At 37.5% G+C, this 25,824-nt stretch overlaps 8 protein-coding genes across 8 annotated transcripts; 5 read left to right on the plus strand and 3 right to left on the minus strand.

The window, feature by feature from the left end:
• The first annotated feature begins 2,346 nt into the window (after positions 1-2,346).
• Positions 2,347-4,218, plus strand: RHIMIDRAFT_254192 (mitochondrial carrier). Its single transcript, XM_023611077.1, has 7 exons — positions 2,347-2,971; positions 3,026-3,109; positions 3,176-3,377; positions 3,426-3,495; positions 3,556-3,651; positions 3,707-3,885; positions 3,938-4,218. Exons 1-7 carry the CDS (start codon positions 2,781-2,783, stop codon positions 4,079-4,081), a joined length of 966 nt encoding a protein of 321 aa, XP_023471242.1. The 5' UTR covers positions 2,347-2,780; the 3' UTR covers positions 4,082-4,218.
• Positions 4,219-4,995: 777 nt separating this feature from the next.
• On the plus strand, positions 4,996-6,260 carry RHIMIDRAFT_196741 (ribosomal protein S5 domain 2-like protein; the record flags this gene model as incomplete). Its single annotated transcript, XM_023606147.1, has 3 exons — positions 4,996-5,628; positions 5,678-5,863; positions 5,919-6,260. The coding sequence occupies 3 exons, from the start codon at positions 4,996-4,998 to the stop codon at positions 6,258-6,260; spliced, it is 1,161 nt and encodes a 386-aa protein (XP_023471243.1).
• A 5-nt stretch (positions 6,261-6,265) lies between these two features.
• On the minus strand, positions 6,266-7,673 carry RHIMIDRAFT_196068 (uncharacterized protein; the record flags this gene model as incomplete). The annotated part of the gene is made up of 3 exons (XM_023606094.1): positions 6,266-6,426; positions 6,489-6,610; positions 6,658-7,673. 3 exons carry the CDS (start codon positions 7,671-7,673, stop codon positions 6,266-6,268), a joined length of 1,299 nt encoding a protein of 432 aa, XP_023471244.1.
• Positions 7,674-7,727: 54 nt separating this feature from the next.
• RHIMIDRAFT_232963 (Yip1-domain-containing protein) lies at positions 7,728-10,647 on the minus strand (the record flags this gene model as incomplete). The annotated part of the gene is made up of 8 exons (XM_023607853.1): positions 7,728-7,958; positions 8,013-8,485; positions 8,546-8,578; positions 8,626-8,662; positions 8,722-8,855; positions 10,106-10,466; positions 10,528-10,537; positions 10,592-10,647. 8 exons carry the CDS (start codon positions 10,645-10,647, stop codon positions 7,728-7,730), a joined length of 1,335 nt encoding a protein of 444 aa, XP_023471245.1.
• A 1,667-nt stretch (positions 10,648-12,314) lies between these two features.
• On the plus strand, positions 12,315-13,097 carry RHIMIDRAFT_181279 (flavo protein wrbA-like protein; the record flags this gene model as incomplete). Its single annotated transcript, XM_023605787.1, has 5 exons — positions 12,315-12,420; positions 12,469-12,592; positions 12,647-12,676; positions 12,726-12,810; positions 12,861-13,097. Coding segments are annotated over 5 exons (582 nt in total), but the record flags the coding sequence as incomplete, so codon positions are not given.
• A 3,043-nt stretch (positions 13,098-16,140) lies between these two features.
• RHIMIDRAFT_254219 (uncharacterized protein) lies at positions 16,141-17,191 on the plus strand. Its single transcript, XM_023611078.1, has one exon. The coding sequence runs from the start codon at positions 16,165-16,167 to the stop codon at positions 17,029-17,031; it is 867 nt and encodes a 288-aa protein (XP_023471247.1). The 5' UTR covers positions 16,141-16,164; the 3' UTR covers positions 17,032-17,191.
• Positions 17,192-17,837: 646 nt separating this feature from the next.
• RHIMIDRAFT_232967 (malic enzyme) lies at positions 17,838-19,928 on the plus strand (the record flags this gene model as incomplete). Its single annotated transcript, XM_023607854.1, has 6 exons — positions 17,838-18,240; positions 18,315-18,526; positions 18,576-18,759; positions 18,810-18,869; positions 18,917-19,572; positions 19,626-19,928. 6 exons carry the CDS (start codon positions 17,838-17,840, stop codon positions 19,926-19,928), a joined length of 1,818 nt encoding a protein of 605 aa, XP_023471248.1.
• Positions 19,929-19,986: 58 nt separating this feature from the next.
• Positions 19,987-23,716, minus strand: RHIMIDRAFT_196289 (a-pheromone processing metallopeptidase Ste23; the record flags this gene model as incomplete). Its single annotated transcript, XM_023606115.1, has 9 exons — positions 19,987-21,453; positions 21,510-21,863; positions 21,914-22,302; positions 22,376-22,541; positions 22,597-22,686; positions 22,737-22,849; positions 22,903-23,121; positions 23,173-23,437; positions 23,492-23,716. 9 exons carry the CDS (start codon positions 23,714-23,716, stop codon positions 19,987-19,989), a joined length of 3,288 nt encoding a protein of 1,095 aa, XP_023471249.1.
• Between the last annotated feature and the right edge of the window lie 2,108 nt (positions 23,717-25,824).

A 25,824-nucleotide genomic window follows, 5' to 3' on the forward strand; every position in this document is an offset into this window, starting at 1 on the left:
AAAAAAAAAAAAAAAAAGGAGGTGTAAACAAAGGATTATTCCAAGTATTACGTTTTTAATTTACTTGTTCTTCCAGCTCAGATGGTCCAATAGACTGATATTGAGTGTGAGGCTCTGTTGCTAATGAACCTGCATTGCCATTCGACGCCATGTTAAATAAGATAAGAAGAAAAAAAAAAGAGAAAAAAATGCAGAGATATTCGGATTTTAAAATAAGGGAAAAAAGTGAGATGGCACATTCGCAGTGAACGTGTAAAGAGTTGACCATGCTTAGTTTGCAAAAAAGTGACTATTTAAATCACATAACCTCATGAGGGAGTCTCTGTTATTTTATATTTTATGGTAATCGTGATGTCAGTCTTTTTATGCCTTGAAAATCTATACTCTTTCTTCACAGTCAAGATAAAGCCGTGCTTCTCCTTAAAGCTTCACACGCATGAGCATTGATACGAGTACTGCTCCAATTTACCTATTCCCACAGATAAAGTGTGCAGAATTTCGCTTGCACATGAGCTGTAGCACGTAAATACGATATATAGACTTTGTTTCAGCTATCAGCTGATTTTTTATCAATCCATAATACAGTGTTCATTCAAAAGGAAAGGATCGACATGCATGATTGCAAATGACGCTTGAAAAAATGGAAAAAGGCACATGAAACACCTGGGACTCACCTTGAATATTTGGCTGCATGTCACTTGACAAAAAAAGCAGATTTTTAAAGGCTATACGCTCTTTCCGGAAAGCAAATTCGCCTGTGATCGAAAATAAATGCACCCAACGGTGAGAACAAAATTCATGCTGTACGAAATGTAAATTCGTCGTCGCCAAGAACATTTTCAAGTACCAGCCTTGACATCCATGGATACACTGTATTTCCAAAAAGTAATGAGACTGAATGTCGTGCTTTCCAAATTTAAATGTCGCATTGAAACCGTTGTAACGTTATCAGAGTAATAACAAATACATAAAGGATATGGCTCGCTATTCCATTTGACAGTAATATTAACAGGTGGGCTGTCCTGGAGTTAATATTAACTTAGTATTAGAAATAGCCCTCTTTAGTGTCTTTGTAAAAGCTTAAATTCTTTATTCGGTTTTTCCATGAAATCAGAGCATGTAGTCATATTTGGCAATACATATTCTTAAATAATCACCATGTAGATTTCTCCTATTTGGTATGATTTCTTTGTTCCAGATACCTGATCCTGAAGCTTGTTTGAAAGGCATATAAAAACCCATTTTAATTGAGTCCTTTTTTTACTTCTTTACAGCAGCTATCAAATGTCCCTCTAAGTGTTCAAAGATTCACCAATCAAAACTAGCCTGTTCTCATGGTCCTTGCTCTGACTCGCTTGTCCGTCCTCTTTGCTCTCTGACGTGTATATCTGAAACGTTCTCCCGATTGCCTCTTCTGACGCTCTAGGTTCTCTCTGTCCTCCGTTCCTTTTTTTTTTTTTTGTTTTAACTTTCCTGGGTAGCTATCGCTACCCTCCCCATAATGCACCTTGGTGGTAAGTAAGACTAATATTAGGATATGTGCTCTAATACTAACATACTTTTTTTCTCTTTTTCTACATATACCCATTATCTCTTTCTCTTTTGATATGATGTCGTTTTATTCAAACATATTTTTCTTTGTCGTCTTTTTACGTAAATAATTTTTTTATTTTACGACAATGTTTTATAAAATTAACGTCAATGGTTAATAAAAATACAGTACGCTATTCATACAAAAAAGAAGACTAAAAATAAAGAGCATAGACAAAAATAACCAATCAAAAGAACAGTAAAGACAAGTTAAAAGATATGAAAGAGCTTATCCTTTTTCTGCGTTTTTCTTCCTGATTTATCATTGTATATAAACAACTTGAATCATCTACTATTATGCTGTGTACATACACTCTTCTCCTAGCCACGGTGTTCATAATTTGGTAAGTGTAAGCCGTTTACATAGGAAAAAATGAAATAGCAAAACTCTAGCTTTTTATGGCTCAAAAGGAAGTTGACGCTTAAAGGCAAGAGTCTACTTTTTCATATCTCAAAAAACATAGCAACGTCCCTGATACATGTAATAATTTATGATGCAGAAAGTTACCAGATAAGCTCTATAAGTGTATACTCAGAGGAAGTCAAGAATACCGCAGAGAGTAACATAAATCGCGCGCACAGGGAAGTAGTGAGCTAGTCATTTAAGCCGTTGAACAAACAATAGGCTTGTTATTCAAGCAATAATGACTAGCTTACTATATCCTTTCTTCAAGTACAAAAAGGATGTACCACTAACAATGTACCTTGATCAGCCTCATATGATATGTAGAAAATCATTTAAAAACTATAGAGTATCATTATTACCATGGCAATCGTCATATTGTCGCTGTAACTCTAACATTATTTACTAGGAGTAAATGTCTGTACGCAACCTTTTGATTGGTTCGGATAAATTAGACTTAAAAGATAGACAATGACCGGACAAACGCGTAGCGAGTGAGTGTAAAAGAAGAACAATGAGCGGCAATAGCTTTGGAAGATAAAGACTATTGCCGCCAAAACCTAGAAAGCAAGAAAATATCACATTGTCTTTCATAATTTAACCGCTGTTTCTCATATTTTCCTTTCTCTCTGAGGGGCAGATCATTCCTATTTTTAACGAGAAGAAATCATTCCGAGATGAGTCAACCTCCAAAAAAAAGCCGTCATGAACCCAGTGCATGAATGTTTATTTACAGACATGTATTGCCCATTTTTCTTTTTCCCTTTATTATTATTATTCCCTCTAAATGTCAAATCAAGACAAGAAACAAACACCCATTTTACACCTGACAGGCGGTGCATTATCAGGCATGACAGCCTGTGTTGCCTTACAACCGCTTGATTTGATTAAAACTAGATTGCAACAACAGCGACAAGATCACCTGGCCTTTTTAAAAGAAGCAAAAACAAAAGGGTTAAAAGTAGCACCTTATAAAAGGTACCCTAACATACATACAAAAAGTAAATCACCTACTTAAATATTTACTGTTAGCAATATATATTCGACTATCAAAGATGTCGTACAGCATAACGGTTATGGTGGACTATGGAGAGGAACAGTACCAACTATTATGAGGTAAGGAAAAAGCAAGGGTTATTGATATACTTGGTGTAATAAAGAAACAAGTGTATGTTAATATAGAAATGTACCTGGTTCTGCGCTTTATTTCTTTGCTCTATCTGAAATTCGAGAAATTGTCTCAAATACAAGGGCCATGTGGAAGCCTGCGGTAACGAATAGTAAAGACACTCATCGCTGGGAGAATTTAGTCTCGGGTTCAGTAGCAAGAGGGGCAGTAGGATATATCATGATGCCCATTACTGTAGTCAAAGTGAGATATGAGGTAAGGAAAGTGACAAGGCTTATGCACGAATGATAAACGATCCTATAGAGCAACTTTTATAATTATACAAGTTTATCACAAGCTTTTACATCTATCATCAAGAAGGATGGCGTTAGAGGTAAATATGGGGTTGTCCCTTTGTTTTAGTTGGGAAAACTGATATGTTCAATATATATAGGTTTATTTGCTGGATATGGAGCCACGTTTATTCGTGACGCACCCTTTGCTGGAATCTATTTATTTTTTTATGAAGGATTCAAGTCATGGGCTAACGGTAATTATATATATCTTTTAAAAGAAAAGAAGAGAAGCTGATAGTTTTTAAAAAGAATATGCAAGTATCCATCATAAGCCTGTAGCCAACGCACTTATCAACTTGAGTTCGGGAGTAACTGCAGGCATAGCTGCTACATGTATCACGCAGCCTTTTGATATGTTAAAGACTCGTATGCAATTAAAACCTACAATCTATAAAAACTTGGTGCAGTCAGCAAGAAAAGTGTACATGGTAAGAGAATGATTCATACAATGAATTGCATCAACTAAGAAAAGAATGACAGGAGGAAGGCATCATGGGATTCTTTGATGGAATCAGTGTAAGACTGATCAGAAAACCTTTGAATTCAGCTATTTCTTGGACTATTTACGAAGAAGTCGTGCGTTGGTATAATCGAAAAGACGCGTTGCTAAAAGAGAAACTATGAACAACATTACAATATTATTCCCTTGCATTTAATATTTTACTACTATAAAATATAAAATAGACGTATGCAGTTAAAGATGACTATATTCAAATAAACGCGGAGCCTTTCTACAGGAAAATCCTCCGCAAATTACCCCATTTGGTTAATTCATGCTTCCTTTTTTTACTGCTCCGAGCCAAACTTAGATTTTTGTTCTTTTTCTTTTTCATTTGCTATGAGTAACAAGGTACTTATTATCGTAGCCTCATCAACAAAAGGAAACCAAGTCGAAATTGATATCAAAGTAAATACACACTTCTCTCTTTTTCTGAATATAACCAACATAGTTCTAGTCTATCTATGACCCAAGATATCTAAAGTATCGAGGTGTACCTAAAGGACTATTACCAATTTCTGGAAAACCCGCTCTCAGTTGGTTGTATGAAGATTTGAAGGGGCTTTTTGAAAAAGTATTTGTTGTTACAGATGCATACAAGTAAGGCATATTCCTCTGTCATTTTTACTATTGATTTACGTGTATATATTAGCTTTAAGCACTATGAACGCTGGGCAAGCTCAATAGGCTTTTCACGGGAAAATGTGTTGAATAAGGGAATCAGGTACTCTTTTTTTTCTTTTTTTTCTTTTGGTAGTATTTAACTGAGCTCTATATTACTAGTGAAGGAGTTTTTCAAGATGTAGCATTTGTGAAACGCGTTAAACTGCTTGAACAAGATGTGGTTGTTACTTTTCCTTCTGTTCTTTGGGACAGTGACCTAAACAACGAGTTGTTTCGCGCATCTAGCTTTACCCTGTATACATCAGATACAAATATACCTATAGCATACGGCCTTGACTGTGAAGATATTGCACATTTAGAAAAACTTGACAAGTGGAACCCAAAGACGACAATACCTGTATCAAATGGACGCCTAATGGCCTACACAAATCCAAACATCTCTTTTCAAGAGTATCTTGACCATTGGCAAGACTGTCTCCGTGATCGGTTGAGAATAGAGAACAATCATCTGCAGACCAACCCTATTCACCAACGAGCTTATGCTCGTGTGGGCCTGATGGGCAATCCCAGTGATGGGTTTTTTGGGAAGACCATGTCGCTGCTTATTTCCAACTTTTGGGCTGAAGTCACCCTCATACCTAACAGGCCAGAAGACCTGGAAACTATCACTATTTTACCCAACCCAGTCTCTGATCCTCACAGCTTTCTTTCGATGGCTTGTTTAGCCGGTGTGTCAGAGATTGATGGATATGAAACAGGCGACAGACTGCTGCAAGCCTGCTGCAAAGTCTTTTATCGACACTGTCAAGCTCAAAAGATACCCATCAATACCGAACAAGGGTTCACCGTGCTGTTTGAAACTAACATTCCTAGACAAGTAGGCTTAGCTGGGTCATCAGCTATTATCACTGCTTTATGGAAGGCACTGATGGTGTTTTATGGTGTCACTGAGAAGCAAATCCCATTGGAATTGCAAGCGAGTTTGGTTTTAAAGGTTGAACAGGATGAGCTCGGTATTGCTGCTGGATTGCAAGACAGAGTGATTCAGGTATACATAGAAAATCATTATAAAAACAGAATCACTAACCATATCGTAGTCATTTGGTGGGCTAGTATATATGGATTTCAACAAGGAGCACATGGAGAAACATGGATACGGAAAATATGAGCGTCTGAATGTTTCTTTACTGCCTAAACTGTGGTTAGCCTACGTCGCTGATCCTGAAGATTCCGGTAAGGTACATAGCACAGTCAAACAGCGATTTTTAAATGGTGATCAAGAGGTAAACAATTCTGTGAAACAAAAGAGAAAAGAGATACCAAACATTGACTTCCTAGATCATAAAAGCAATGCAAAAGTTTGCATCATTTACAGACCAGGCTCGACATGCATTAGAAACGCATAATCATCAATCATTTGCTCAACTCATGTCTGCTAATTTTGATTTACGCAGACAAGTCTATGGTGATGCAGTTGTAGGTGCTCCCAACCTGAGAATGATTGAATTAGCTAGACAGCACAACTGTGCTGCTAAATTTCCTGGAAGTGGTGGTGCCGTGATAGGCATGTGGAACGGTCAAGATAAAAGTACAGAAGAAAAAGATTTATTGAATCTAAGGTTTGCATTAGAGCGTGAAGGATTCGTCTTTATGATACTCTCACCCAAGGTATATGAATAAACAATCTATTGCTGTTTCTCGCCAGGAGGATAGACTTGTCTGATATTAAGGTTAATACGGCTGGTGCTCATAAAGTCGCCAAATAACTTCCAGTCTGGTGAGTCTGAATATTCATTGTTATTTGACAAATAGTCTGGCAATGAGCCTTCTATGATCAACGGAACACCTAAAGTAGTATCATTAGTAGTTAAAGTACATATCCTATTTTTTTTTTTCTTTTGGCTGTACCATGGAAAGCCTTTCTACATGGTCCAGTCATGACGATAACATCTCCACTTCTCAATAACAAAGGGGTAGGCACTGTTTCTCTGGTCAATCCACCTATTAAGTATATACAAGAGTGTCCAAGACTGTAGAGACGAATGAGTTCAATATCTAGTTGTTATAAACAACATACCTTAAGGAAACTAAAGGTGCATCCATATTCAATTCGCTTCTGTCTACATGTCCCATTAGGGTATCCCTGTACTGATAATAATTAATGACGCCAGCTTCTGCATTGAAATCATCTCCTTTGTATTTATTCAACCAAGCTTGACCTTCACCATTATCGTATCCAATGTTTTCTACAGCATAGACAACCGCCTTGCTTAGTTCTGCTATATCTTTTGGAAAGGGGTATCTACGATCAAGGTGGTACGTCTTTGTTGGCCAATGATACTGGTACCCAAGTGTTATCCAGCGCATTTTACGTACGAGTTCTGATGGAGGTAATAAGGGCACACCAGGTGCTGGTGGTGGATCAGGTTTGGGCTCGTCAACGATGGGTTTAAAATCATCAGAGCAGGCAGTGATCTGCGTACAAGATGAACATGTCGCTTGTGTTTCTTGCTTCGTTTCATCTTCAGAATCGCTATAAGTACCATCATCACCGTCAACATGTGCTTTCTTTGGTACATAAAACTCGGGATCGCTAGGTGTTAGCTCGCCTCTTTCTTGTGCCTCGTAAAGTGGCCAAATACCCGAGGCAGGAACAATATAATGCGTGTCAAGGTTTGACGTGTTTGGTGGACGAGGATAGACTGAAAGACATTGCTTGATCAAGTGACGTTGAGCCTTGGGAGTGAAAGCGCTAGGAATGATGATCAATCCTGGCACATGCTTTAATATATATGCATCCTGGCAGAAATGGTCACCGAATAAATCAGAAAGCTCGCTTAGATTACGAGATAACTTTATAGGCACAATCGACTCAAGATTTTCTTTTGTATGGTTTCCAGGGAGATTGCTAAAATCGACAACATGGGTAAAGTCTGGAGGAGGTACTCTTGATTTAAAGTTTCGCTCACAGTAACGAAATGGAGCCTGATTGACATAGCTATTGGCATTTCTCTTTTTGTTTTCTACTTGTTGCCTTTCTCGTTCCCAGATCTTTTGTTGTCTCTTGGACTTGAATACAGGTGTCGTTGGCATTATAAAGAGAAAAGAAAAAGGGCAAAACATAAAAATCAAGCCACTTTTTTATTTTTAAGGCTGGTCAACAGTGGTTGTATAATCATAACTATAAAAGGCTATCTTGAGGACCAGAGTGAATACAATGTGTGCAAATAAGATGGCCAGTAAAATGATACGTGAAGTCTTTGCATCTGTCCTGGCTATAACAATATACAGATTTTTCACTAAAAAGACCAGAGTGATGATGAAAGCTATGCCTACAAATGCCCATCTAGCATAATCAAAGGGTATGATACAGAGTAGCTACAATATACATAATTCAGTCCTATATCCTTTTCTTTAAAGCATCCTATTTACCGAAACTGGTATCCAAATCGTCAATCCATATCCGTAATAGTTGATGATTTCCAACAAGCTGGGTTGACAGCCAAAATATTTGGTTGAAGCCCAGACAAGTGCGGGACATAAGAAGGCGTACATGTAGATAACAATGACTGCAAAGCTCAGCAATGTAAAGTCATAAATGTGTGATTTTCCCGCGATATAAGCAGCCAATGACCCAGCGAGCGATGAGCACACAAATACTGCAAATACAACAGAGGTGGCAATCCAAAAAGGCCCATACAGATCAGGCTGGTTTTGGAGCGTATCTGCTGCAAAGTCACCTACAGGATACATTGACTTTAAGCATCTTTCAACGACCTGAGTTGTGTCCACATCGAAGAATCTAGCATAATAATCGACTGACCAAATAGGCTTTCCAACGCCACTATTACTGTTGGATGATGTGGCAGTTTCTGGTAATAAAGGGGGTGGAGGTGGTGCCTGAGCTATTATAGCAAGTGGATATTAGAAAAGCTTACAGTTGCTTAACAATTATATATACATACGTTTGTTTAATCCTGTGCTAGAAGTGGAAAAGTCTATGCTGCAAATTAAAGTCTTTTCTGTACTCTTTTGTTTAAATTACCTTGAAATTCTAATCCATCGCTTTCTATAGTGGCAGGCTAAACATACTAGTTTTATATAAAGAGCAAAATATATATACACAGTTCAAGTGCTTTACCTGCGTATAGGCAGCGTCATCCATGTCCACAATGACATTGTATTTACCAGACATTTGTTCAAGAATAAAAGAAAGTAGGTCCTGTGCTGAGGACTCGTTTAATTCAATTTCCGATGAGGGCATAACCGCGAAACCTTTAAAGCAAGTGTATTCAAAATGTCTTACCCCGCCTTTTTTGCGGCTTTCTTGAAAACTATACAATACATTTCCACAAGGCTTGTACCAATAGATTACGCTTAATTCAGGATTCGGTTTTTTGTAATCTGTATCTCGATTGATATACTATAGCGCGAGTTATCAAGAATGTAAAATCTGCGATTTTATTATAAAAACGTGAATATAACTCAGGAAGAAGTTATTTCAAAATTGTCAGACTCTTATAAGTTTTGTTCTGTGCTGCATTTCTTAATATAATCGTCTTGGTAATCCTCTGAAATCTGAGATGACTTCCTCCAAACTCTTCATCAATATTTCTTAATGAAATACCAAGTTTTTCTTTAAGTTTCTGGCGGTCCCATGGAGATCAGGATCATTCGCAATAGGGCTCTTTATTATCAAGCAAACTTTTTCAATATGCTGTAGTTCACAATGATATTGAGGTGTGAATATAAGTTTATGGCTATGTTTTCTGTGTAATTATGACAATGCTTCATACATTCGTATACTACATCAAAAAAAAAAAAAAAAAAAGCAGATTGAAAAAAATAAAAGAGAAAGTGTACACCTTTCTCTAAAAAAGCGCCTTGCAAAAATTGACATAAATATCAATTTGATGTGTGCATATTTAAGGAACCTTATTATGGGGAGGCTTTGATTTACAGTTAAGTCTTAAAGGCAGCATGAAAAAAGAGTGATACAAATAAACAGAATTGTCTTCAAGAGTGGCTGCTGATGTTTATCACATTCTAATTTTAATAAACATAAACGAAATACAATAATGAAATCACAGAAGCACAAAAAAATACGTTTTCAATAAAGATATGATGTTTATAAATGAAAAGAAAAAAGGTGAAAAAACAGAATACACGTATTGTATATGGAAAGAGGAGTGTACGGGCCTAAATTACTCACCCCAGGGCCATCTTCTTTGTCAATTTCAATATGATTGGATTGATCACGTCACTTATAAAGCTTGGGCAATCAAAACGGCATCTGTATTTAGACTTTGCTTGTCTATGTTGTTCTCTAAGGGCCACAATGTTTTTTATGGATTTCTCCATTACATACTTAATTTTGGCAACATCGTTAGTTTTCTTTTTTGCAAATGTATTGGAAATCCGGCTTAATTTTGATGTTTGTCTCTCTCCAGAGGTCAAACACGTTTTCCTTCTGGAAGTAGACGCTCCAAAGGTGTAACTCTGCGTTTATTTTTTGAAAAATTTACCTACTGCTTGAAGGAAAAATACCTTCACCAAGGTGAAGATATTCAGAGAGGCGTAAGCATAGTCGTCGGTTATGCATTCGAGTATAGTCAATGAACCGTACACACATTTGTGATAGCCGAGTTTTATCTTCTTTTCATCTTTATTAGAGAAGCAGCCAGGTGCTTCTAACAACAACAATTCTAATTTATTCAAGCCAAAAAGCTTGATCAACCCATCGGACTTATGCTGCTTTCTGTCATCTACATAGAGATTGACATCCTTTAATTGCCGGCTCATGCTTTCTAGATAAGGTTGACCCTGCACAAAGTCAGAGTTACAGCCATCAACGTTTGTCATCTTGGCAACTATATCCAGGTAGGGCTACACAAAGAGTTAATTGAAGGCGTCTTTACTTGAGTTATGATCTATATGGTTAGAATACGACTTTATGTCTATAAAAGTATGAGTTAATTGATAAAGTTTATTATGGTATGCATTTAACTTACAGCTGAATCAAGAGTTGTTCCAAGAACTCCAAATGAATGATGTTATGATGATCCATTGCTAATAATGAGGAAAGAGATCTAATATTTTTCTTTACCTTTGTTAAATCGTCCTAGGCGCAAAAATGTTATTGATGTGGAATAGGCACTTACATAATCTATGTATGCATCGATATACTGATGAAAACACTGTGGCATTGGATGGATCTTGTGCTGTGACTTTCCATATATTTATTATATGATGGTCCAACTTAATTTTCTCTTCATCCTTGTTGATGAAGCGCCCAGAAGTTTCCAATAATAGTATTTCTAACTTATTTAAGCCAAAAAGCTTAATCAACCCATCAGACTTATTGGGATAATTGGTGAATAAGTAGTTTTACCTTAGAAACATAAAATGATCACAAGATGGAATAAGTCTTTTTAAGAAAACAGAAAAGAAAGAGATTTATAGGGAAAAGGAAACTGATCGTTATATGCAAGAATAAATGTTGTCAAGCAGCTACATCTTGTGAATTATATCATATAACGTGTCATCAACTACTACAGACTATAGGCGTCATGAATCATTGTTGTGGGCTTAATAGCAGGCATTATGTTAATACTTAAGATGACTTTGGCTTATGTATGAAATTTGTATATTGGTTATATCACTTCAAATGGTGTAATCTTCTTCGATATACACGTAGAAATATGACACATTGAACAACTTCATACTGAATTGGAGCAAACTAAAGCTGAGCTTTAGCAAGCACATAAAGAAGCAGCAACCCTAAGCAAGCAAGGTAAGGCTCCTATTCAACTAAACGTCTCAGTATCGTCAAGCAATCAATGCTGTAGAAATGTCAGCAACGCCATTCTCAACTACAGGAAACCGTTGCCAGCTTTCTACAGCCTTACAAATCCACGCTTTCTTTGACAGCCACTGCTTTCCGGAACCATCCAGACGCAGCGATACACAGACTCGTTTAATAGCTTTCTAAACGAACTACACTTTCGTCTACCATTGAACAAGAACTTTAGATATGTGAATGCTAAAATCTTTCGGATAACATTCATGGCGCAGACTTTGGTCTTTTTGTCAAGGCTCACCACTTCTGCTTTCTGGCTCCTCCCATTGACCACCCTACAAAGGAGTATCGTATATAAATTCAATCACAGCAAGATCCCTCATCATATTGCACATTTTTCTCAGTATATATTGACTCATTCGACCATCTTTTCTTCTCTTATCCCCTGAGATTCCCGGTGTAACAAGCTGTAATCAGAAAAATCCTTTGACCTACAGTGAATATTGAGAATATCAAAGAGACATTACAAGCTTTATAGCAGTGTCATATTGTAATGATGTATGAACTGACGGGGCAATAGTACTAATCATTGCTCTGGCTTTCATCTGGAAGAACCATTAGAAGAGCGTATTTCGAGGAACACCCTTCTCATTAAGCAGAGCATTTCTGATGATATAAGAAATCCACAGCTATATAGCTCAAGCAAAACTGTATTAATAATGCATATCTCTCTTTCCCTTTTTTTTTGCGCTCGCCTCTAGATTGGAGCATTTTTAGTTTACGCGGGGTGATCAATAAAAAGCAGCTTAAAAATATCATTATTAATTGTAAATGATAAAATTTATAATCAAATGAAATTTGACCTATTTAAAAAGCCGATAGCAACCCTCGATCTGACTTTCTTTCTGCATTAAACAAAAATGTCTCAAAAGGCTAAAGTATATGTTGTTATCTACACGGTTTATCACCATGTATACAAGCTTGGCGTTGAAGTACAAAAGGGATTAGAAGCTAGTGGCGTTGCTGCTAAGATGTTCCAAGGTAAGTATACAAGAAATAAGTGACACAGTAATTAAAGAACGAATAAAGTACAGGAAACGCTTCCTGAAAGCGTATTGCAAAAAATTAGAGCACCTCCTAAGCCTGAATTACCAGTTATCAGACCTGAACAATTGAATGAAGCAGATGGTATCATTCTTGGTTTCCCCACAAGGTAAATTTAATGGTGATTTATATACACACAAATCTAAATATTCATATTCCAAAGATTTGGAACGATGCCAAGCCAAATGAAAGCGTAAGTTGAGCATTATCTAATAGAGAAATAGAAGCTTATAATTTTACAGATTGTTGGATGGTACTGGAGCAGCTTTTGCTACAGGCGCGCTTCGTGGAAAGCTTGGAGGAACTTTTTTTAGTACTGGTTCTCAGGTAAAAAAAGAATAAAAGGCATAACTGCAGCGTTACTCACCCATATACAGCATGGCGGTCAAGAAACAACCGCATTAACTACAGTCACTTACTTTGCCCATCAAGGTATGATCTATGTCCCTCTTGGATATCCTGCTCAGTTGAATGACATGTCGGAGATTGTTGGTGGATCAGCCTATGGTGCGGGAACTGTTGCTGGAGGAGATGGCTCAAGAGAACCAAGTGCTAAAGAACTAGAAATAGCGCATATTCAAGGCAAGAGCTTTGGTGATGTTATTAAGGCATACGTTAGAGGCAGAAACGCATTTGCAGTTGAAGAACAAAAATAAGTCCCTTCTTAACAAATATAAAAGTGGGCTTAGATCGTTTATTTTAAATAAAACAAGTCAGCAGTTACACTAAACAATAACAGGTCGTATTTATTGTTAAGCAAAAAGTCTCTTCTGTATAAAGCACAAACTATTTTATTACTATTGCACTTCAACTGGGAGCATAAATTTCAGTTTTTTTTTTATGAGGCTTTCTTTTGTCTAGACCTATGCAGGTATGCTTATATGGTATGCATATTGGCAAATGATAATTTGGCTAACAGCAGAGGCAAGTACATATATTACTATATGCACTGCTTGTCAATAAATGAATACACAGTACTTCCACCAACCTAGCCAGTCAGCATCGATGTCGTTTGCTGATCAAAATCAATTCTTCATCTAATGAATTCTCTGGAGAATTTTACGAGACGGTCAGATAGAGCCAACAAGGAAGGATATCACCCATCCACTCATCAAGATCCGGTTCATCAAGATTAAATTATAACTACTGTCGTTGTATTTCTTTTATTGGTTTTATTGGTTTTAAGTTTTCGCTATTTTAAATAAAAAGATCACAGCATATATCCTTCCTTGTTGGCTTATCTTCTGGTCTATTGACCAAATTTGCGTTATCTGAAAGGCGAGTCGTATTTTTAGAGGCCATGTCGCTTGCTGTTGAAAATGATGCCGTGCCACAATGATTCCTTGGCTCTAGAAAAAACTCCAAAAGCAGATGTTTCCTTTTTTCAAGACGTGGTACTTTTTTTCAATTCTTTACATTTAATATAAACAGACATCGGTGCATATCAAGGCAATTGATAGCTGTGGTTCTTAGAGAGCTGTCTCGTTGGACTCCTAAAACATGGTCGAGGTTTTCCACCAGGAGCCAGTATAGTCTTCAGCGTATGCAGCGACTGCGCTCTGACTTAGATACAGCAACCAGAGCATAGGATCCAGAGAGATCGATCGACGGCAGCTAGAAAGCAGTTTGGAGTTTCGGCATCGTTGGCGAATCTCTAGATTCTGTTGCAAAAAGCGTCATTTAGCAGCCTTGAGCGAGCGAGTATCGGGCTCTTCAGCAGTAGGCAGCACCGTTTTCCAAAGCGATGTACGAGAGAGTGTGTACCACTGGCTTCCTCTGGTACTGTGGATATAGGGTAACAGACAAGCAAGCAGTGCATCTTCTGACAAATATAAGGAACGAAAGAGGAACCGTACCTGTAGTATACTGGCTCATTCCGATATGAGGGGCAACTTGGACGTGTGGAGCATAGCCTTAGTGGACGCTTTGCCTCGAGCGCCATAGATTTTCTTGATGCAATTATTCTGGGCTTCCTCTAGGACGCGAAGTTGAGAGGCCGTGAAGTTATTGATGGCTAGGTCATATTCAAGCTAAAGTTAAACGATGTATGCGTAAAACCTGATGCAAAAAAGCTTGAAGAAACCGGAAAGATTCACGCCAACAGATGACAGCATGTTCATCGTTGCAAGAGTCTTGTGAGTATTATGTTGAATTAGCTTTTCTGAATCGATATACCCACTCGATTTGAAGGGAACGTCAATATATGCAAATGTGGTTTCTCTTGGTAATGGCTGCTCATAAAGTGTATATGTAATTGGATCCGTGATACTGTCCAAAATCACACATTTAGATGGGTTCCATTTGTATCACATTTGCATACTATTATTTTTTCGCATTATTGCAGTAGATCAACCATATTTGAGTGTTTGACGATGAAGGCTATGCCGTTAGCATAGAGTGGGCAATTCAGGATGGTATCATTTCCAGCGATGAGACTTGCCTTTCTGAAAACGCGAATTTAATTTTGATCAGCAAACGACATCGATTTTGGTGAAAATAACGGATTTTATTTAATGTAACGTCCTGTTGAGCGCAATAAAAGATCGCCCAGACGAGATCAGAAACTAAAAAAATATCAATTTTGACTGCCCGCGACATTGCTTGTTGGAAGCACTGTATAATGACTAAATAAGGCAACAGCAGGCTCTATTCACTTTTGTTTGTGTCTTGTTTAAATTAACTCAAGCATTTTTATTTACAGCACGCCAAGATTATACAAGGCAGTCTGATGTATTGATGCAGAGGGATGTAGAACGTTTTATGCCGATAAAATGCATTCAGCAACCGAACCACAATTATCTTTTGGTAAACAGCAAATAATAATACTTTCCTTAATGGAAATAAACATTTATTCTTTAATGCATATACAGAATATGCCTTTGTTGATGACTTGTTTAAACAAGTACCTCTTCATCATAACAATGATAAGAGTATTCTTACGTGTGCATGCGTCTATCAATTTGCCTTCATGTCATCAAACACAAGAACTACAGTCCAACTTGACCAATCATTTGTTATTGATATTGAAGCAGTAGCCTGCACATAAAAAACAGAATGATAAGGCAGTAAACAGTTGGATATATACATAATTTAGAATAAACAGAAAAAAAAACACAAAACATATGTTTGCTTGCATTCTCTCTATTGGCCTTTTATGCAAAAAGATACATCTCAATTAGACCTAATTTGTGTGATGTACAGTGTCTCCATGGTAATTGTATTTCAAGCAACTCCTTTTTGTTGTCCAATGACAATAATGATCTGAGTATCAATGTGCTTGTATTTTGTGTATCGGTAAATCTTTAGACTGTAAATCCTTTAATTAAAAAAGGAAAAAATATTTTTCTTTATTTAGTAATTACGTTTCTGTTTTTTATCACGTTATCCAATAAAAAGAATATAGAATAAGAATAAATAAACCTGGTAAATAGCAGCTATTCTCATGGAATGGTGACACATATGCACGTATGAGGATTAGTATTTTTAAAAAGTAAAAAATAGCAGAAATGGAAAAAATATAAATATACAAAATGTACAACTACAGAACTTTCTCAAATTTCTGCCCTCAATTTAAATATCCAAATATAGTAAATTTGAATTTATTCTTTTCTTCAAATTCTATCCTTTCTCTCTCTTTCTCTCTTTCTCTTTCTTTCTTTTTACTTTTTACTCTTTTGTTTAATGTCAAATTCAATTCAAGTTTATTTACATCCACCTTCACCAAAAGAATGCAAACTGCCTTCGATTGATTCACTTTATGATTTAAATGAGCCAATCAAAAACGATCAGCTACCTATAGTTTGCTTAACCACGGACGATCAGACTAAAAAGCTAAATACATTGGAGCCTCAACCACACTTAACTATACTCACATCACCATCTCTATCCTCTCCTTCTTCAGCACTATCACCTATCTCTCCTTTATTATCACCCATAGAACACAACAATCTATTAGCACCTCCTTTACCTACATCATCATCATCATCAACAATATCAGCATCATCCTTTCGCCGTTGTCGTTCTGCATCATCCAATACCTCTTCTCCTACCTGCTCTCCATCTTATAGTTTCAGATCTCTGTCTGAACCACCTACGTTAGATTTAGAGAAAGAAGAGGAAGAATATAATCCATTGTTTGGCCCAAAAAGAAAAAGAGGAAGACCGCCTAATACATCACGTCCTGAATCTCAAACAACAGACAATGCCCACTGGACATTTATTAAACCAACCGTTTGGGATGTAAAGAATAAAAACTTCGAATTAAGAAATCAAAAACATCAATCCATCCGCCCTTCTTTCACAGACAATAATGCTATCAGCACATTTACGAGTACAAATATGGACATGACCCTTAGTATACCCAAAAAGAAAAGAGGTCGTAAACCTAAGAAACAACTGGCAGGCAATTCTTGCTTTGTCTGGAAAGATTTGACAGCACCAAGAGGAGCAAATAAAAAAAGATTACTACGATTAGAAAAATTAGCTGAAAGTCGTACTATTCTACCAGCAACAGTGCCCATACCAAGACTACCAAGACAACCGAAATAATAAAAAACATTATCTTTACTGTATATTTGTACATTTTCAGAATTACTTTACATAATCACTCTTGATAACTGTGGCTAGTTCATTTATTCATTATGGCACATTTGATAAAGTCATCATTGTATTAATGACCCAATTCTGTGTTTTTTTTTTTTTTTTTTTTTTTTTTTTTTGATTAGCACTCTTATATTGTCTATATCCATTGGATGACCTGCCTTGGTCGATAACAATCAGTTGCACAAGGGTGTAAGTTGTTGAAAGCTTTTTAAGCCCAAGTTTTATATTAAAATAAAGGCTGTAGATAACTCATGCCAACTCATCTTCCATTGTCCTTTTGGGTATTGATTAACTATTGAAAAAATTGATGGCACATACCTTGTTCATTTACCTTCTCTAGCAGTGAGATGATACAAATACTTTTTACAGCAAGGTTATTCAACATTGAGTGTAATAGTATTATCTTGTCATTACAGTTTTGTTGCTTTACAGCAGCTGACGTATCCTAGTTGAAGTTATTTTCGGTTCAATTCATGTATTCTTTTGTTATTGTCATAGACAAATATCCTTTTAAGGTAGAGCTGTCTCCAAGCGATAAGTATTCTTTTAGGCAAGCACCAAAAGTGGGATGAGCGTGCTTCAAGAAATAGTCATGCAAAAATCATGACAGTCGAAGGGACATTTCCCTTTTTTATTGTTTCATATCAGCGTCATCATTATATACGTATACAACTCTAATCTATTTTTTTCCTATTCTTTTTGCAATAAAAACATATTCTCTTTCTTCTTATTTTCCTTTTTTTAAACTCTTCATGCTCTCTGCTACAAGGCTAGTTAGGACTCTACACCAAAGATGTGGTCCCTTTACCAAACTATACCGACCTTTTCATTCACATACAGATCCTCGTGTGGAGAAGGCAGTTTATGTGACAAACGAACGAGGATCTAATGTTATTCACGACCCTCTTTTATCCAAAGGCACCGCATTCACGCTCGACGAACGAGAGCGTTTGGCCATCAGAGGACTCCTACCTCCTCGTCATCAAGAAATGGAAAAACAATTATTGCGTGTTAAACGGAACTTGGATGCTTGTCCTACACCTTTATCAAAGTACATTTATTTAGCCGCCCTACATGATAGAAACGAGACACTCTACTATAAGCTCTTGATGAAGCATATGAATGAGCTCGCCTCTATCGTATATACGCCTACAGGTATTTAAAAAAAAAACTTTATCCTATCAATCTGAGGATACTTATCTCCCTTTGTTTTCCTTATCATCCAACAGTGGGAGAGGCCAGCCAAGTCTCTCACGCCATCTATCGTAGACCCCGTGGTATGTATTTTTCAACGCAGGATAGAGGCCAGATGTCTGCAATGGTCTATAACTGGCCACAAGACGAAGTCGACGTCATTGTTGTCACAGATGGCTCTCGTATTCTGGGCCTCGGTGACTTGGGAGCAAACGGCATGCAGATTCCTATAGGAAAACTAAGTCTGGTAAGTTACCCTGGTAACCCTTTTTATTTAATTTAATTTCAATCTATAGTATGTGGCTGCAGGTGGAATTAGGCCAAGGGCTGTATTACCCGTCGTTTTAGATGTGGGCACAAACAATAAAGAACTCCTGAATGACCCCCTCTATCTTGGAATGCCTCATCCAAGGCTAACGGGAAATGAGTACTATGAATTTGTTGATGAATGGGTCACAGCAGTTAAAAGTCGTTGGCCAGGTAAACACTTTTATTTCCACAAATAATTTGAAAAGGCTCACGTTTAAAAGATGTCTTGATCCAGTTTGAAGACTTCCAGAACCCTCATGCTTACAATCTGCTCAATCGGTGTAAGTCCTTGCATGTATATGAAGAGAAGCAACACTAATGTATATAGACCGAGATAGTATCACGTGCACTAATGACGACATACAAAGCACTTCCGCGGTTACCCTGGCAGGTATTCTTGCTTCATTAAAGGCCAGAGGTAAAACGCCTGATGACCTTGCAGACGAAAGAATTGTCTGTGTGGGTGCAGGCACGTCAGGGGTTGGTGTCTGTGAAGGTATCGTTGACTGCATGGTAGATCAGGGTCACGTCAAGAGTCGCGAAGAGGCCTATTCAAAGATACATATGCTCGATAGCTCAGGTCTCTTGGGTAACCCAAGTATTAGTAGTGACAACCGCACAGCTCAAAAGCGTGATCAAAGCGTCAGTGAGCAGCAACGACCTTACGTCAAACGCGATCTGCCTGATCAACTATCCCTGGAGGAAGTTGTCCGTCAAGTCAAACCGACAGTTCTCTTAGGCTTTACTGGCGCCCGCGGTGTATTCACTGAAAAGGCGATTCGTGAAATGGCAAATCACTACGAGAAACCAGTCATTTTCCCATTAAGCAATCCTGATAGCCATTCGGAATGCACCGCCGAAGAAGCCTTCAAGTGGACTGATGGACGAGCGATCTTTGCTTCAGGAACCCAGTTTGATGAGGTTCGTCTTCCAAACGGAAAAGTTGGCAAAACTAACCAGTGTAACAACTCATATACATTTCCTGTAAGAGCATCATGGATTATCTTGTGCTTGGCTTACTCATCTGCTTTTCATAGGGAGTTGGTCTTGGTGTAGTCGTATCAAAGGCAACTAAAGTAACAGACAGAATGTTTCTTGAGGCTGGGCGTACCTTGGCGGAAATGGCAAGCGAGAGTCAGCTGAAACAGGGTCAACTCTTTCCTCACGTTGATCATCTCAGAGAGGTTTCATTCAGAATCGGTACTCGAGTTTGTGAAGTTGCTTTTGAAGATGGTGTTGCCAATGCTGCCCTAAAAGAAGGAGAACTGCTTAGTGAACTGGTCAAGAACACGGCTTATGAGCCTCAGTATGTTCCTTTAGTATATCATCCAAAGCTGTAAATAAAATACAACCGCTGCATACGACTTTCTTTATTATTATTATTATCGTTACAAACATTTAAATAACTTGAAAATCAATTAAAGGACAAGGAGCTGGGCTCAATTCTAAGCTGTTCTTAAACTCTCTCACGTTTGTTACAATCTTGTTTCCTTCAGGGAGTTTTGTGTGATCTCTTTCTTTTTGATCTTGGTCGCTGTCATTATTATTTAGCTGTCGACTAACCATTGACAAACGACGTGCTGTCTTTTGACTTTTGACATTCACCAAAGACCCATCAACCGATTCGGTTTCACGCATAGCTGTGACCAATTTGGCCATCAGTGCTTCGATTTCCTCTTCCTCTGCCTTCGTTTCATCTGTCAACAGTTCGCGAAGGTTGGCTTCGATGCTGGCTTCACCTGCATCACCCTTTTCGACAGCAGAGCGGATATCCTCAATGCTCAGACGGGTGACACCTTGAGAGACAAGGCAAGTGTGCAATGATTCAATGTTGACCTTGAACTTCTTGGGCTGTGCTGTCTGAGCCTTTTGAGACTGAATGTGGACAGAGAGCTTGCGGAACTTGGACGAGCAAGGATCAATGTATTCGGACATGAACGCCAAGAGATCCTCCTTCTTGATCTCCTTCAACTCCTTAATATCCTTTTCCGCTTGATCAAATTCGTAAAATCCAGAATGGATATGAGACCAGTACTTGCTGCCCTCTTGCGCCAGATTCTTGTCCTTCTCGAGCTTCTTAGTAATGACTGATTGAACCTGAGCGTCGTACTCTTCGGGTGTCATCTTCTCAACAAGCGCTCGAAGCTTATCCAGAAAATCCTCAATACGGTTTTCGAGATAGATAGTATCTCGTTCACTCTGAAGGATAAATCGCAAACCCATAGAGCCCACCTGCTTGCGAACACCGCTAAACACCAAGTACCCCAGCTGCTCTTTCGTGCGAAGTTGATCAAAACAGGGCTCTTGAGCTATCTGCGCCAGTAATGTCAATTTGGCGCGCAGTGAAGTCTCTGTGATATTGCCCACTTGGATGACGTATTCGATGCCGGAATTTACATTATTGGGATCCTCGACATCACGTTGGTAAACCCACTTACTGCCATGAGGAAGCGTCAGGCTGCGATTACCTATTAGTTCGCTTGGCTGCAATGCTTTGGGCTTCAAAATATCGATGGTGTCGTGGAGCATCTTTTGAGCATCCTCCCTGGAGAAATTTCCATGAACAAGCGCCTCAATGTGCAAGCGAGAAATCAGAGATGGATAAAACGATTGGACGTCTTCGGCTGTAATCACTTCAAGTTCCTTAAGCTTCTCGGCATTCGTCCACATCGTGTCTTGTGTCAAATAGGAGTGATAGTACAGTGCATGCTGATAAGGGGGTTCGAGCGCAAAGTTTTTGTAGATTCGGAGAAGTTGCTCCTTGAGTAACTTGAATCGTTCAACATCCACTTCGAAATAGCGCATCTTTTGGACTACTTTTTCTAGCAACACGGGAAGCTTGTCATTATAGCCTCCAATAGCAAGCTATGAAATTCAATAAGTCTTCTGTTAAAATCTCCCTTATTTCGTGTATTCCTTACTAGCATGCCCTCGAGTTGATTCTCAATAGTGTATGCCAATCCAGCAACTTCAGCGTCATAAGCATACTCATTCAAGGAATCCTTTAGCAAATCGGCGTACAAACGCGTCTTGACACAGTTGGAAGGTGTAGCATAGGCAAGCGGTGATCGAAGCAATATCCAAACATTCGCTCTTGGGACCCAGAAGGTATCATCCTTCTTGTGCCATAAGCGAAGCAAAGGCGAGTTTTCCACAATATCAGGTTTCGTGGCAGGCGCTTCGACCTCCTTCTTGTTCATCTCAAAGTTAGTTGGGATAAACGCATTCTCACCAGGTAATATCAAAGCATCCTCGGGTTCAAGGTTCTCCAAAGACTATATGATTGTGTAAGATACTGTGCTTGTATTTTTTTCTTATCACATACATTGATGAAATCATTATCAAAATCAATGACTGTATACTCTGACTGATACCATCGCTCCTTCTGTGTAAATTGGACACCACCAGGGGGATTTTGGCAGGCTAGCAAAATGCGAAAGTTGTCGGGGCGAAGCCAGTTTAGGTTTTCTTTGATCAGATCTGGATCATAGTGACGAATTAAACTAGGACCACTAAGAATACATTGAGAAGGATACCCATGCTGCATTAACCCAGCTACGCGAGATGTATACTGAGATGGTCGTTGTTTCTCCTTGAACCTGAATGCCAAGGACGCTAATGATTGTACTTCTTCAAAGATGCGGCTTTGAATACCTTTCTTTTTTAAGAGATCAATGTACTTGAAGACAATAACCACCACATCCTTATAGCGATCTATAATTCAAATAATCTATTAGCACCCCTTTTCTTTCCATAAAGAAAACCCATGTCATTATGAAATACTTACTCAATCCCTCTTCTGTAAGATCAATACTGATTCTCATAAACTCGAATCCGATACCGCCATGGGATGTAGCCACCTGAAGATAGTTTGCCCAACCGTTCTTCTTTAACAAGGATAAAATAGATCCATGCCCTTCATGTCCGATCAAGTGAGACAAGTATCTACCGGGCTATATCATGTATGCATTTTAGCAGAAATTCAGCTACTTCAACAAGAAAATTTACCTGAACAGCATATAAAGGACGTTGATCAGGAAATGGAAATGTCATTTCGAGTATGCGAACATCCTTGACAGGCTTGATGAATATTTGTTTCTAAATAAGCATGTAAATAAAACATACCAAACAATGTAATCATTTTCTACCATGAGCTCTTTCTTTGTCAATGGGTTATCAGGGAAACTAGGAGGCTCGATGCTCTTGTTACGAACATCCCTGAATTTCTCAACAGCCCATTCTGTCAATTGATCAAGCGATTCTTGTAACAAAGAATCAGCATACACGCCTAATATATTTTTGCTATGTAAATACCTCTTCCAAGAATACAAAGTTTCATGATATTTGCAGAGTAATATGTATCATGAAATTTCAATAACTCTTGACGAATATCCTGTCCATTCGCTTTGGGATTCTCGTATAATGTCTCAAGGTTACCAGTACCAAAGTTGCAATAAGGATGGCTTGGATTACAAAGGGATTTTTCCAGTTGAAAGATACGCCAGCTATCTTGCTGCTTATTCTTTTTGTGTTCTATTTAGAATACTTAATTATATGATTCTTTAAAGTGTAGCACGTTGTTACCTGAGTCAACAGCCTTTAGTTCCCTTTCAGTACAACTATCCGAGAATAAAGGACTAATGAAAAACTGGGCAAAGCGATCCAGTGCACCTTCGAGGTGAGAATGTGCGACTTCAAAATAATAGTTTGTATCTTCGACTGAAGTAAAAGCATTAGAGAAACCAGAGTGTTCTGACAAGTATTGATTATAATCATTTTCTTTAGGATACTTTTCTGTTCCCATAAATAACAAATGCTCACAAAAATGAGCTAATCCCTGTAGAGTAGGCTATACATACGCAAATAAACTATTAATAGAACATGCATAAAACTTCATTCTTACCGGGTCACTGATATGACCAACGTGTACATCCAAGGCAGCGCTTGCTTTATCTGTGCTTTTATCATGCACTAATAATACTTGAAGTTCGTTTGAAGCTAGTTTGATTAGACGATAATCACGATCGTCATTATCTGACTTTTCCAAAGGTTTTTTATATAACCAGTAGCTTCCAACAAGTTCCCAATCTGAAGTAGATGATGAAGGTATTTCTTTAGTTGTAATCATTTCAGAAGCTGATCTAAATATAAGTCTTGATCTATTGTTATGCAAAGGATAAGGACGACTATTATTAATAAAAAAGGGTGTTTTAGAATGCTTTTTATTAGACAATAAACGCTATTAAAAAATGCTTTACATAGAATGAAGACAAGAAAGAGCAAAAAGTCTAAACATTCAATGTCCTTTTGTGTTCGCACCCAGAAAAGTTTACTCTTATACGCTCTTTCCGGAAAATAATGTCATTCCCGGTGGAGATCGAAGTCGCACTGTTCTTAGAGCGTCTAAAATACCCTTATTGACAAATCAAATGTCGCCATTTCCAGAAAGAGCATTTGTATCATTGGCCTATGAGCGGATATTGAATTGATGACATATATGTGTGTTAATAAAACGGATATCGTGGTGTAACAAAAACAGTGGTTGTACTTACCTAGACAATTTTGCGTGAGAATACTCAAAACGAATATGTGCATACGATCAACCTTCTATCAGGCTATGCTACATTTTACAAACAGTACATTTATAGTCGAAAGAGTACATATCACATATTCTCAATTCCTCTTTTGCTCCTTGACTATCCCCTCCCTTCATATACAGCATTCTCGAGGACACCAACTGTTCATCCTTCCCAAAACGACACTATGATAGTAACTGTCTGTATCATTTGATTACTTGACAATTTATACCTCTCTCTCTATTAAAAAGAGACTAAACTCAGTAGTGTTTGCGACAAAAAAATTTACAGCCATGGATTAAAGCACCTCTCACTTTGTCACTACAGCTACTATTGATCCTGTTCCTTGTATACCCATGATACACAAAGAACGTAGTCGCTATATCCTTTGGCGCCTTGGACGGTTGTCTATACCATGTCTATTGTTAGGTATGTTTATCAACATTGCTGTGATGATACAACAGGCAGCCAGCTATGACTAATCCTTAAATACAAAACTGTTATTTGGAAAAGTGCAACTACTTTATTAACTTATCCTTTTGGACAGCATTATTAAAAACAATCAATTTACTACTCTCTATTTATGTATTCAATAAATCTCTTTACTGCTACTCTGGTTCAACATAAAACATAGACTCACAGTTTACAAAATCTCGTTTACCTTTCTTTAGACCCATTTTTATTTTGTAACCTATTTATATAATTCAATTACCTCTTTAATCTGCTAAAACATAACAGTCGCTACTCGACTCAGATTTATAAATTATAGTTTACAACATCAGCCAACCTAAAATTTACAATCCTACAACTCAGACCAAGCAACTGATCGCGTTTAATTTATCAGAAATAAAAGACAAAGGGCAACAAGGCTCAAAAATGAATTGAAGGCTTTATTAAACAGAATAGCTACTTTGTTTATTATTTTGGTGCAAGCACTCCATTCTGTACCAAGAATCAATAAAAATTGAGTATGAAGAGATAGATATTGATTAGGGCATCAACTGGGGACTTTTGATTGCTCTTTTTATCTGCTAAAATATCCATAAAAAGCACACAAACATGATCTGACTTTTGTTTAGCATTTGGAGTCAAGTGCAGCCGAATGGGCTGTACAAGTCATGATTGCGGTCTGGTATAGCATTCGTGCCATACAGTGTGCTAAATGCAAATTTAGAGTTGAAAATTAAAAGAGGTTTTTATGGAAGTAGTAACAAAAAAAAAATACTATTGAATTGAATATGTCAGATTTTAAGAGACAAAGACAATTGATGAGGTCAAGATATAAGATATAAGAAATATCAGCTTTGGCTCATAATACCTTAATGATACATATAGCTTATGGTTAATGTTTGACTAGAGGATTTAACTCAAGCTTTGATAAAAAAAAAAAAAGTAAAATGATTGAGGTAAATGATATGATACTATATAGAGTGATAACCAGATCTTGTTAATGCAAGATCAAAGGTAATCGAAAATAATTTATAAAGAAAAGAAAAAAGCTTATAAAAATAAGATGAAGACAAAGTCTGTTGTTATTATTTTTTAAACGTTAATGGAAATTTTTTATATAAAAATAAATATAAATCTGCTTAAAAAGTAATGAAAGTTCAAAGTAAAATTGGCGCTTTCGTTTTTTTTTTTTTTTTTTTTTTTTTTTTTT

The sequence above is a fragment of the Rhizopus microsporus genome (genome assembly GCF_002708625.1).
Source record: "Rhizopus microsporus ATCC 52813 unplaced genomic scaffold scaffold_1, whole genome shotgun sequence".
In the NCBI taxonomy this organism is placed as follows: Eukaryota; Fungi; Mucoromycota; class Mucoromycetes; order Mucorales; family Rhizopodaceae; genus Rhizopus; species Rhizopus microsporus.

Coding starts and splice junctions, on each gene's coding strand:
- RHIMIDRAFT_254192 (XM_023611077.1), top strand. CDS start 2,781: ATGTCAAATCAAGACAAGAAACAAACACCCATTTTACACCTGACAGGC. Junction 3,110..3,175: donor ACAGTACCAACTATTATGAG/GTAAGGAAAAAG, acceptor ATGTTAATATAG/AAATGTACCTGGTTCTGCGC. Junction 3,378..3,425: donor TAGTCAAAGTGAGATATGAG/GTAAGGAAAGTG, acceptor ACGATCCTATAG/AGCAACTTTTATAATTATAC.
- RHIMIDRAFT_254219 (XM_023611078.1), top strand. CDS start 16,165: ATGTCAAATTCAATTCAAGTTTATTTACATCCACCTTCACCAAAAGAA.